Source organism: Notamacropus eugenii, chromosome 6 (genome assembly GCF_028372415.1).
Source record: "Notamacropus eugenii isolate mMacEug1 chromosome 6, mMacEug1.pri_v2, whole genome shotgun sequence".
Taxonomy (NCBI): Eukaryota; Metazoa; Chordata; class Mammalia; order Diprotodontia; family Macropodidae; genus Notamacropus; species Notamacropus eugenii.
Genome location: NC_092877.1, coordinates 329,437,176 through 329,451,001, shown reverse-complemented (window position 1 = coordinate 329,451,001; position 13,826 = coordinate 329,437,176). Strand labels below are relative to the sequence as shown.

The following is a 13,826-nucleotide window of genomic DNA, read 5'->3' as shown; positions in this document are numbered from 1 at the left end:
AGGGGGATCTGGGTTGTTATGGAGCTGAGTTACTACAACTGGGGACCCTGAAGGTCTTTGGCAGTGTGTATTCTAGGATAAGAAACTGAGCAAGGAAGTCAGCTGCTCAAAGAATTCAGTGGATCAAAGAATTCAGACTGAACTCATGGCAAGTGGTCAATTTTTTAAAAAATTCAATTTTCAGCTCCAAATTCTCTCCTTCCATTGAGAAGGCAAAAAATATAAAACTTATTACAAATATGAAATCATGCAAAACAGATATCTGCATTAGCCACGTTCCCACCCTCACTTCAAAAAAAAAAAGGAAGAAAAAGAGAAATATGCTTGAATCTGCCCTCAGAGTTCATCAGCTCTCTCTCTGAAGGTGGATGGCACTTTTCATCATGGGTCCTTTGAAAATGTTGTGGATCCTGGTCTTGGTCAGAGCAGCTAAGTTTTTCCTAGTCAGTCATCTGTATGATATTGTATTACTGTGGATTATGACCTCGTGATTCCGCTCACTTCACTTTGCATCCGTTCATACAAGTCTTCCCAGTCTTCTGAAACCACCTCCTTCATCATTTCTTACAAAACAACAGTACTCCATCACAATCACTTATACTGAAATTTGTTCAGTCATTCCCCAATGGATGGGCATCTCCTTAGTTTTCAATTTTTTAGCTCCACAAAAAAAGCTTCTCTAAATATTTTAGTGCATATAGATCCTTTTCCTTTTATCTTTTTAGGATACTGACCTAGTAGTGGTATTACTGCATCAAAGGGTTTGTTTGGGGGGTTTTTTGGACATAGTTACAAACTGCTCTCCAGAATGGCTAGATTAGCTCACAACTCCACCAAAAGTGCATTGGCATCCCTACCTTCTCACAGCACCTCCTCCAGTGTTTGCCGTGGTAGCTACTCTTTTTAAGAATTGTAGAAGGTGGGGGGAGGAGCCAAGATGGCAGAGTAGAAAGATACACATATGCTAGCTCCAAACCCACAGCCCATAAAATACTTGTAAAGAAGAACTCCCAACAAATTCTGGAGCATCAGAAGCTACAGAACAACAGAGCGGAGGAGATTTCTGTTCCAGAGAGACCTGAAAAACCAACACCAAGGGTCGGTCACGCACCAGACCCGGAGCAGAGACCAGCCCTGCCTTGGCCGAGAAGCACCAAGGGGAGCAGATCTGAGCAGGCTTCAGGGACAGAATCTCCAGCATCTGCCCAGGTCCCTCCACCCACAAGCACCAAAGGTCAGTGAGAAAGTCTTTTTGGCTCACTGAGAGGGGAGCAGGGTATCCCCATAACTCAGGCCCCTTTGGGAGGCAGCAGAGGAGGCAGCAGCAGACAAGGGCTCCCAAAGCAGGCAGGAGCCCAGATCCACTGTTGAAGGTCTCTGCATAAACCCCCTGAGGGAAATGAGCCCCGTGTGGCAGCCCTGTCCCTACCCCAGCAGCTGAACTTAAACTCACACTGAATAGCAGCCCTGCCCGCGCCGAAAGCCTTGAGGCTGGGAAGCAGCATTTGAATCTCAGACCCCAAGCTCTGGCTGGGTGGATCTGGACACCAGGTGGGTGTGGAGAGGAAGCTCAGAAGTCAAGTAACTGGCTGGGAAAATGCCCAGAAAAGGGGGAAAAAGAAATAAGACCATAGAAGGTTACTTTCTTGGTGAACAGATATCTCCTCCCATCCTTTCAGATGAGGAAGAACAATGCTTACCATCAGGGGAAGACATAAACGTCAAGGCTTCTGTATCCCAAACATCCAAAATAAATATTCACTGGACTCAGGCCACGGAAGAGCTCAAAAAAGATTTTGAAAATCAAGTTAGAGAGGTGGAGCAAAAACTGGGAAGAGAAATGAGAGAGATGCAAGAAAAGCATGAACAGCAGGTCAACACTTTGCTAAAGGAGACCCAAAAAAATGCTGAAGAAAATAACACCTTGAAAAATAGGCTAACTCAATTGGCAAAAGAGGTTCAAAAAGCCAATGAGGAGAAGAATGCTTTCAAAAACAGAATTAGCCAAATGGAAAAGGAGATTCAAAAGCTCACTGAAGAAAATAGTTCTTTCAAAATTAAAATGGAGCAGACGGAGACTAATGACTTTATGAGAAACCAAGAAATCACAAAACAAAACCAAAAGAATGAAAAAATGGAAGATAATGTGAAATATCTCATTGGAAAAACAACTGACCTGGAAAAATAAATCCAGGAGAGACAATTTAAAAATTATGGGACTACCTGAAAGCCATGATCAAAAAAAGAGCCAAGACATCATCTTTCATGAAATTATCAAGGAAAACTGCCCTGAGATTCTAGAACCAGGGGGCAAAATAAATATTGAAAGAATCTACCGATCATCCCCTGAAAGAGATCCAAAAAAGAAACTCCTAGGAACATTGTGGCCAAATTCCAGAGTTCCCAGGTCAAGGAGAAAATATTGCAAGCAACTAGAAAGAAACAATTCAAGTTTTGTGGAAATACAATCAGGATAACACAAGATCTAGCAGCTTCTACATTAAGGGATTGAAGGGCAGGGAAAATGGTATTCCAGAAGTCAAAGGAACTAGGACTAAAACCAAGAATCACCTACCCAGCAAAACTGAGTATAATACTTCAGGGGAAAAAATGGTCTTTCAATGAAATTGAGGACTTTCAAGCATTCTTGATGAAAAGACCAGCGCTGAAAAGAAAATTTGACTTTCAAACATAAGAATGAAGAGAAGCATGAAAAGGTAAACAGCAAAGAGAAGTCATAAGGGACTTACTAAAGTTGAACTGTTTACATTCCTACATGGAAAGACAATATTTGTAACCCTTGAAACTTTTCAGTACCTGGGTAGTTGGTAGGATTACACACACACACACACACACACACACACACACACACACACACACACACAGCACAGAGTGAATTGAATAGGATGGGATCATACCTTTAAAAAATGAAATTAAGCAGTGAGAGAGAAATATATTGGGAGGAGAAAGGGAGAAATGGAATGGGGCAAATTATCTCTCATAAAAGAGGCAAGCAAAAGACTTTTTAGTGGAGGGGAAAAGCGGGGAGGTCAGAAAAAAACATGGAAGTTTACTCTCATCACATTCAACTAAAGGAAGGAATAAAATGCACACTCATTTTGGTATGAAAACCTATCTTACAACAGAGGAAAGTGGGGGAGAAGGGGATAAGCAGGGTGGGGGGGAGGATGGAAGGGAGGGCAAGGGGAGGAGGGAGCAATTTGAAGTCAACACTCTTGAGGAGGGACAGGATCCAAAGAGAGAATAGAAGCAATGGGGGGCAGGATAGGATGGAGGAAAATATAGTTAGTCTTACACAACACGACTATTATGGAAGTCATTTGCAAAACAACACAGATATGGCCTATATTGAATTGCTTGCCCTCCCAAAGGGAATGGGTGGGGAGGGAGGGATGAAGAGAAGTTGGAAGTCAAAGTTTTAGGAACAACTGTCGAGTTCTGTTCTTGCCAGTAGGAAATAAGAAATACAGGTAATGGGGTATAGAAAATTATCTGGCCCTACAGGACAAAAGAGAAGATGGGGACAAGGAAAGGGAGGGATGATAGAAGAGAGAGCAGATTGGTGATAGGGGCAATCAGAATGCTTGGTGTTTTGGGGTGGGGGGAGGGGACAAATGGGGAGAAAATTTGGAACCCAAAATTTTGTGAAAATAAATGTTAAAAGTTAAATAAATTAATTTTAAAAAAAAAGAATTGTAGAAAGCTGTTAAAAAAAATTTTTTCTACCCAACTTCCCCCCCACTACCCCTTTTCTCCATAATTGGGTACCACCTGGAACTTCTGATCTGTCTCTTCATTATGTTTTTAGTCATTCCTTTATACTGACTGCTTTTTATCTACATAAATATATAAATAATCATGAAATGTCCTGCACTTTGGTCTCATCCCTAGAGTATAAACTGTGAAACCTTTGGTTAATTGACTACACAGAATTTAACTGGCTGTGAAGTTTCCTTTCTATCTTGGTACAGGAAAGGAATAAGCATTTATATAGTGACTACTCTTATGTTGGCACTGTACTAAGCATTTTTTACAAACATCTCACATATATTTACAAATCTTATCTTACATGATCTTCAAAACAGCCCTACAGTATAGGTGCTATTATCACCTCCATTTTACAGATGAGGAAACTGAGGCAGGCAGAAGTTAAATGACTTGCTCAGAGTCACATTGCCAGTAAGTGTCTGGAACAGGATTTGAACTCAGATCTTCCTGACTCCAGGTCCCACATTCTATCCACCGTACCACCAGCTGCCTCTGTAACTTGGCAGCTGGAGGCTGCCTTAGGGACATGATAAATTGTTATAAATTGTACTGGTAACTTCCATATCTAACTAAACCTCAAAAAAAGCCAAACTTTAAACTGAATTTGAGACCTTTTTTTTTTTTGTCGTTAGAATAATAAGTCTACCCACTGTAACAAGGCATGTTGGGTATGATCTCTATCTCCTCACTCCATGGTACCAGAAGGGCACCAGAAGTCCCACCCCTGAAGCAGCCTGTCAGAGAAGGCACGCATGGCATTTTTCCAGAAAGGGTGAGAAGACAAGGGAGTTCCAGGAGGTGGTCTAGCTGTCCCTAAGCAGAAGTGGTGGGTATTCTTTCCTTACGTGGGGAGATGCCCATCGTCAGGCATGTCCTAGCTGTATTTGTAAAGTTGGTTTTCCAACCCAAATGTAAAACTTCACACTTCTCCTCACAAAATTTCATACTATTCGATTTGGCCTGATTGTTGAGATTGCTTTTAGGCCACGGAGATCCCTCCCAGCTCTGGAGTTCTGTGAGCCTTGGTTGGGCCCCTGAGCAGCTCACTTAATGTCTCACTGTCCCAGGTGAGATCAGAAGTTATTGGACTGCCTGCAAGTTTGTTTGTTGTTGTGATTCACCCTTCATTCTTGAAGAGGACATGAGGAGGGTGATATCATGACCAGCAAGTAAATCGGGTTTAAGTGAGGCACCAGCCCCACCTCTACTCCACAGTTGTCTGAGTCCAGTGGCAAGGCCTAGGTCAGGATAACTGGAGATGACCCTGGATACAGGGGGAGACCTTGGTCTATTTAAGATAAGGTCTTTCCCAGGTCTCAGTTTGCCTGAGGCAACACCCATTCAGTGATTCAGTGACTTAAGGTAAGAAATGAGGCAAAAGATGGCCTAGTTTGCTTACTCAGAAAAAAAATCTCTGGGAGAGGATTTCCCTCCAGAACAACAGCTATTTACACTTGAAAACACAAACAAATGACTAAATTCTGTAGGATCTTTTCCCCCAACTAAAGCTTGAGTGATCAGGTTTTGTTTATTTCTCTGATCTAGCTTTGCCTTAGTCCCACTAAAATCTGAACCCTAGTATATTTTCAATAATGACACAAAATAAAATGGAAGTACCAAATGCTTTTGTTTCTCTCCCAACAAATATTCCTTTGGGGGGAAAATACAAGTTAACTGTTTATCTAAACAAGTAAGAATTCCAAGAAATATGGAACCAAAATCTTGATTTTTTTTTTTTTAAAGAAAGCTAAGCTCAAGGGGAGGAATCAGAAGACCTAGTGCTTTATTTCAGAAAATCCCTGATTTGGGGGATGCCAACTTTCTGTTTCATATATTTATACCTGGAAATGGACATCTGCTTTCTTTCCCCAAAGGAGAAAAGAATAGCTACTATACTCCCCATAAAAAGACCACATAAAGTTCCTTCTGAGGTGGGTATTTTTCAATGGACACTGGCCCTCCGTACCCTGTGCTAATGGCACTCCTCTGACAATAATAATAATGATTCTGTGTTACGGAACTTTTCATTTTTAGAAAGAAACTGGTACGTATAGTTAGAGATTTAACATAACGTCCCCTTCCCTCTCCATGTGATTCCGGAATTGGTTGCATTTGTAAGCTTGAACGTTTTTATCAGTGACTTATCTAAAAGGCACAAAGGGTGAGACTACAAAAGAGGCAGATGACCCCAAGCTGGAAGGGATAGCTAAGGCATTGGATGGCAGAATCAGGTTCCAAAGATGTCACCGGGCTACCACAGTGGACTCAAGCAAGGACAATGGAGGTTAAGAGAAATAAAAAAAATTAACTTTCCCAGTACAGGATCGGGGAGTGTGTGACTAAAAAGATCTGAGGGTGTCAGTGGACTGCAAGCTCAAAATAAAGTGCAAGGGAACAAACATTTATTAAGCATCTACTGTGTACCAGACTCTGTGCTAAATGATTTGCAAATATGATCCCATTTGATCCTCACAAGGTAAGATCTATAATTTATCCCCATTTTATCACAAAGTGTGGCTTGCCCAGAATCACATAGCTAGTAAGTGTCTGAGGCTACATTTGAACTTAGGTTTTCCTGATTCCAGGTCTAATGCTCTATCCATTGCACCACTCAGCTAGCTGACTCTTTAGTTTTCTACCCCAAATATAAAACTTCACACTTATCCTCACAAAATTTCATCGTATTAAATCTGGCCTAATAAGCTGGGATCCTTTTTTGGATTCTGCCCCCTGCCAACTGCTAACTATCCCTTCTAACATTCTGTCATCTGCAAATTTTATAAGTGTGTAATCTATGCCTTTACCTAAGTCACTGATAACAATGTTAAGAAACAGCACAAGGCCAGAGAATCTGTAGGGCCTTTCACTGCAGACAAACATGCTGACAAGAAATCAGTAATAGTTTGTTAATCTTTACATCTGGCCATTCAATGGGTCCTGAGGCCTCCTGGATTCTATAGAAACATAAAATAAGGCAAGATATCATATGGAGGTACAGAAATATAAAGCATGGATTCTATAGAGATATAAAATAAAGCTTTTGAAATCTGTGAGATGTCCTAGAACCTAGCAAACCCCTTCTCTCCATCTGTCCACAAAGCTGGCATAACAGGACTCTGCTAAAATCCATATAAACTATATCTACCATATTCCCCTGATCTGCCAGTCTGGTAACCCTGTCAAAAAAGGAAAGGGGCTCAGTCTGGTAAACTCCCTGTCTGATGAAACCCTGCTGGCTCTCTGTGGCTCACCAGTCGTCACTTTGATGACAGGTTTGAAGATGTTACCAAGAACTGAAGGCAAGTTCGTTAGTGGATAGTTTACAAGTTCCTTTCTCTTCTTAAAAACAAAATCAGAACCAGTGGTGCCCTTGCAGTCCCTCTCCTGGTCTCAGTGACCCTTCAGATATAGTTGACAGTGCAGTTGCAAGCTTTATTCTTTTCTATTCTATTCTAACCCCTATTCACTGGATGGTTTAGAATGAAGACCACACAGACCCAGGGACTTAGACCCGTCAAAGGTGACCGGGGCTGTCCTGCTGGATTCCTACTTTTCTTAGGATACCTCATTTGAAGGCAAAGTAATAATTTTTAAAATATACCTAAGAATAGTAAATACATAAAAATAAAGTGATGAACTCACAAAATGCTAAAATAACAAAAATCACAGGGGTACTTTTGAAGAGACACATCAGATTTCAGCTCAAAAGGGCCCCAGGTCCAGGTCACTTGGGCATAGAAAAAAATTTGTTCTTTCTGCACATAATAACCAGTGATCTCTACTTTGACTGGAAGAAAGCATATGTCTAAGCAGTTTTAGCACTGCTTTCATTATGCTTTCATTCTGAAAGAAAAATGGTGAAGTATTATTCCTCAAACTGGGGGCATAGAACAGTTACAATGGAACTGAAGACAGAAGATACCTGAAACTCAAATTAAAGAGTTGGCATCTAGGTGGTGCAGTGAATAGCACACTGGAGTCAGGAAGACCTGAGTCCAAATCCAGCTTCTCTTAGTAGTTTTGTGGCCCTGGGCAAGTCACTTAACCCTGTTTGTCTCAGTTTCCTCATCTGTCAAATGACCTGGAGGAAAAAATGGCAAACTACTCCAGTATCATTGCCAAGTAAATCCCAAATGGAGTCACAGAGAGTTAGATATGAAGGAAAATGACTGAACAACACATGGTAGCAGATGGCCTTGGAAAAACATGAGTTAATTAGTATCACTTTGCCTAAATATGATTGAAGGGAGGTAGCTTCCCTGCCTGTAGAGATGAGTAATGAACGCCAGCCTTTGGACCCCAGAGAATCAGGGTCAATCAACGATAAGGTTGTTTGTTTGCAAAAGCATCAGAGACTTATAACCCAACTCTAACACTAAGTACTTTGTGAGAAGGACATGAGGTTTATTTGATTTATTCCAAGGGAGAAGACTTAGGGATACCCTGACCATAAGTAAGTGGAGATCTGCCACTTGGTCTTACATTCCAGATGAAAACAAACAAACACTGTGGATCAAAGTCTGAATTCTAGATCCCCAAGAAAACTTTTCATAAAAGCCTATGTCCAAATGGGCTGATCTCCACCTGAGAGAACCGCTACCTGCGATGTTACCAGCTAATATTTCATGTGAGTGTCTGTCTTCACATCACTTTTAACACAGAGGACTCCAAACAGGTACAAAATTAAGTATTGTTATTATTATTACCTTTTGAAATCTGTGAGATGTTTGAGAGAGCCTGGCAATGTCTTCAAGATCCAGGTAAGAAATGATCCGCAGGAGCAGAGGGTCGGAGAGCCGCTCGAGGAAATCATATTTCCCTTTGCATAGATTGATGACATACTGCAGGATTTTGGAACCAAATATTAAGGCAATTTGAACTGTAATTCAAACAACAGGCATGAATGTTAGGCACTGCCCTTTACATATGAAGACCAGCTGCTGCCACCTCGCTCCTAACTCAGGTAAGGCACCAGCTCTGGGATGTTTCTCTGGGCCTGGTGCTAGGTTACAGAAGTCATATTCGCCTTTCACTCCATTGCCTGGGTGACAGAGGCCATCTATCACTGGGTAGCTCTGTAGTGCTGAGAGCTAGGGAAAACCATCTTTCCCTATACAAGAACCAAGGCTCCCTCCCTTTCAAACCCTTTCCCTGTTAGGTGGTACCATAGTGCACAGAGCACCAGGCCTGGAGTCAGGAAGATCTGCGTACAAAATCAACCTCAGACACTTCCTAGCTGTATGACCCTGGGCAAGTTACTTACCTCTGTCTTTCTCAGTTTCCTCATTTGTAAAATAGAGATAACAGCACCGACTTAGTAAGGATGTTGTGAGGATCAAATGAGAGGTTTATAAAACATTTAGCCAAGTGCCTGGCACCTAGTAGGCACTTAATGTTCATTCCCTTCCCTACATGAACACATTATATGGTCATATATAAACAGTTTAGCCCCTGCAATCAAATAAAACTTCCCAGATTAGTCTGAGACATATTAATAATGTGCAGGGGAAGAGAGGGTTTATACTTAAATATTCAGAATCTGTGATTTGATGGGAGGGGATCCTTCCACACTAAAGCAGATCAGAACCCAGCCAGACCTTAGCAGATGACCTTGGGCACTGCTCATGGTTCAGTAGCCAACCCTTTGAGTTTGAGTTTTTCCAGACTCTGGTTAAGTTCATCCTTAAAAAGACAGATGATCTCTGAGCCCAACCCTGAAGCCTCAGCAGCCTGCAGGGATTTGCTCTCCTCCACTGGTCTAGCCTTGGAGAAGCCTGGCCAGGTCCTCCTCAGTGCTCATGCCCTCCCTAGATTCACTCTCTTCCTCTAGTCTGTCTGGTTAATTTTTACACAGTCTCCATGAGACTGGGAGCAGCCTCAGAGCAAGGACTGTCTTTTGGCTTCCTTTGTATTCCCATGATTAAGTTAAGTGCCTGACACACAATAGGTGCCTAATTAATGCTTGTTGACTGACTGAGCACCCAGTACTATCTCTGTGCTGAAACCAGCTTCGACCAGATTGAGTGAGTGGACTGTTAAATTTTCAGTGAGCATTTACACCCCAAAAACCAACAAACGCAATATATCAGGGTTTGATTTCACTGTTTTACAGATCATTTCGACTTAAAAAAGGGAGAGAAAATGTTAATAACTCAGATTAATTTTAAAATGTATCCTACAAGCACCCCCACCCTCCAACCCCAGTCACTTAAACATTTACTAGCACACTCCTGCCTCCATTCAATGATAAGACAAGAGAGCAGGAGTTTCATGGAGGAATTGTTATTCTGCAAATAGGAACCAACCATAAATCATCAACAATTCTCCTAAATTCCTGTGGTTAATACTATTTTTTATGCAGTCAGACCAAGCTTTTACTTCATTCACTTCTGTATCTATAAACATAGATTCATAGCTCTAGAGGTGGAGTTATCCAGGTCAATACTCAGCTGAGTTATGTCTACTCCTCCCCTTCCAGTCTAGCATCTCTTGCTGGGGAGTGGGAGCGAAGGGGGTATGGGTATCTCCTCTCTCCTCCTTCATCCTCAATGACACCAGGAATGATAACACCCATAATGTTTTGGTCATTTTCCTTACCAACAGCTGTGTTATCATGGGAAGAACATTGTACTTGGACCTGGTTTCAGCTATGTGACCTGGAGCAAATTATTTTACCAAAATATGCCTTAGTTTCTTAATCTGTACAGTGGAAATGATGATAATCGAATAGCCTACCTTATGGGGTTGTTTTGATAACTTCATGAAATAACTCATAAAACACCTGTAAACTGTAACGCACTGTATACATATCAGCCACAATAATAGTAGCTATTATATTATTATTGTCTTTACTAATATGAAGAAGTGTCCATGGTTGTTTACTTTCACTTCTGAGGTCAAAAGGTACTTTGAACAGTCCCTCTCACCTCTGTTTTTTCCCCTTTTCAATATATTATCTGTACCAGGGCTGAAAGAATTCCTGTGGACTCCAGATTCTAGACCTACTATTGTGTAGTAGAAATGAAGCTTGGCTTTACTGCAAAGGTCTACGGGGAGCATAGATATTGCTACCCCAGAGGATGACAGGGAAGTGATTTTCTATGGGAAAACTTCAGTAGAACAATGGGGATGTTTGCTGAACTTGCTATAATCAATTGTCTATTAATATTTTACCTTCTTCTCAGAATACTCCACCCTACCCCCCTCTGTTTGACTGCTGAACCTGACTTTATTATATGATATACCTTCATTCATCTCCCAAATTGGAATACCCCCATTAATCTCCTCCCAGGACATCACCCTTAATTGATTTTGTGTCTCTCAAAATATTATAAAAAGATTCCAGCTTTGCTCTAATTCGGCGAAGCATTTCTGCGGGGCACTAAGATTTTGTGTCTCTGGAGCAGATCTTCTCTTTCAGTTCCAAGAAATAAAGTAATAGTTTAAGCAAATTCTGCTCAATTCTTTGATATTTCACTAAATGCATTGCCATGATTGGGTCATGTTGTACTCAAATAAACTATTGGTGGCTTCTCAGAGCTTTATATTAACTCAGTTCAATTTAGGAAAATGCTTCATAGATACTGTGATCCATAAAATCACAGAATTTTATGACTGGAAGGGACTAAAGATAATTTGTCTAAAGTCAGTGAATTTCTTTTCTTTGTTGTTGTTCAGTCATGTCAGTCATGTCTGATTCTTCATGACCCCATTTGGGTTGTCTTTTTTTCTTTTCTTTTTTTGGCAACTGGGGCTATATGACTTGCCCAGAGTAATACTATTAGTAAGTGTCAAGTGTCTGAACCTGGATTTGAACTCGGATTCTGCTAGCTCCAGGGTCAGTGCTCTATCTACTGCACCACCTAACTGCTCCCTATTTGGGGTTTTCTTGGCAAAGATACTGAAGTGGACTGCCATTTCCTTCTCCAGCTCATTTTACAGATGAGTAAACTGAGACAAACAAGGTTATGTGATTGGTGCAGAATTGCACAGCTAGGAATCTGAGACCCAGATTTGAATTCCAGAAGAGAAGTCTTCCTGACACCAGGCCTGACACTATCCACTGCACCACCTAGATGCCTGTTGGAATTATTTTTCTTTTCTAAAAGAGTATTGAGTTAGGATTGTCTGAGGGAGAGTGCAGAAGTACATTAAAAAAGAAAACATATACATATGAAGATATATATAGAAGGTACATGATACATATAAAAGAAGATATATATAGGCTATATCTATATTATATATCATATATTATATATTACGTATATAAAATGTGCAATATATATGATATATAATACATATATACACACACATATATCTTCTTAAAGCTTGTGAGTTCTATGCTCTTATATTACACACTGCTAATTTTATACTGATGATTTGAATCAAAGGAAGCATGATATGCAGGAAGAATGTGTTGTGCAAATTATTCTTTTACTGCAACTTAATACCACTCAGTACAGAAAAATAAGCTGACCTATTCCTGGAAAGTACCTTTACTATGTGGCTTGGGTCTAGATCCAAGAATATTTGGTTTCTGTTAAGATATTTCATGTTTGCTTTGGTATCTGAATTTTTGTAACTTATTGTCAGTGTTGCTATTTCATTAGAAATTTATCGCACTTCCTCCAAAGGTTTTGTTTAGAAGATGTAATGCATTCTTAAATACAATTTAAATTCTGTGTCCCCATTTCTTTCCTGTGGAGGTTTAAGGCCAAGGTCAGAACTGAATTAGGACAACAGCAACTGCAACAATAAAAAATAATTGCTGACATTCATGTATCACTTTGGGATTTGCAAGATGCTTGACATACATTATCTCAGTCAATCCTTGAAACAATCTTGTGAGAAAAGTACCACAACTATTCTGATTTTACAGATAAGGAAACTGAGACTCAAGGGAGGTCAACTGACTAGGTAGCATCAGAGGCAAGGCCCTCCTAACTCCAGTCTGAGCGCTCTCTGCTCTAGTCTGTGGCAGTAGAAGTTACTCAAATTCCATGTCCCTCAGTTTCCTTTTCTGGTTGGACCAGATGAGTTCTAACTTCCCTCTTAACTGAGAATCTATCCTCTACCAAAATGGGGAAATTCGCTTGGAATTTCCTATTTGTTCCACTGTCTAAGAGCTCCCCCTAATGTAACTGAAATGGTAACAAAGAGGTTAGTTGACTTTTCCAAGGTCATATGCAGAGGCTGGTACAGGATGGCTAACTGGGATTATATGGCATAGGTATTTCTATGGGGTATGAGGATATAAGAAGGGAACCTTTATTCTGAATTATCAACTTAAAAACCATGAACAAACACCAATATTCAAATATGTAAAGAAGGATTTTTAAAAATATTGTATAGGGAACCATAAGCTATTATCCCATTTGTTTAAAATCACATATTAAGCTGCAAATTTAAATTGTTTATATTCGTTTTACAAAGTAATAAAGCATACTTGTTTGTTTTAGAATTCCTTTTTGAACTTTTTTGGCTATATTTCTAAACTTCGTGACCATATTATTTATTATTATTATTGCCTTTATTTTTGGCCAGATATGATTGAATTGGTATAGGAAATTCTTGTTGAAACACTTCTTCTAAGATGTCCATGAGAAGTTTCTCTGAAATCTATCAATTAGCATGGAGCCCGGCACATAGGTGCTTAATAAGTGTTCATTGATTGACAGAATGACTGATTGATTGACTTAGAGCCTTAGAGAGTTGCCTCTAATAGTGAGAAGCGACTTACCCAGGGTCACCCAGCCCAGAAAAGGGTGGGACAGTTGGGGGGCTGTAGCTGTAGAATGTTGCCTGTGTTGTCACATAGTTGATTTATGAGTTGGTTTTGATGAATTTATTTTTTAACCTTTGTTAGGAGGGAAGGGTTGCTGGGTATTGGTATATTTGGAAACCAATGTGATGAACTGGGAGAAGTAAACCCTGATTTTGTATTAGTTTCCTTTCTTCCATAACTGGGAAGAAATAGGCCTCACAAGATCTATGCAAGGGCTGTTACATAAAAACAAAAGGCATCTCAAAAAACATCA

General features: G+C 40.3%; 1 protein-coding gene across 3 annotated transcripts in view; it reads right to left on the bottom strand.

The window, feature by feature from the left end:
* FBXO36 (F-box protein 36) overlaps nt 1–13,826 on the bottom strand; it is a 110,970-nt gene that overhangs the window by 15,548 nt on the left and 81,596 nt on the right. For all 3 annotated transcript variants that reach the window (XM_072618113.1, XM_072618112.1, XM_072618111.1), the window contains one exon: nt 8,496–8,668. In XM_072618113.1, the coding sequence (XP_072474214.1) occupies nt 8,496–8,668 (173 nt within the window). The remainder of the gene's footprint in view (nt 1–8,495; nt 8,669–13,826) is intronic.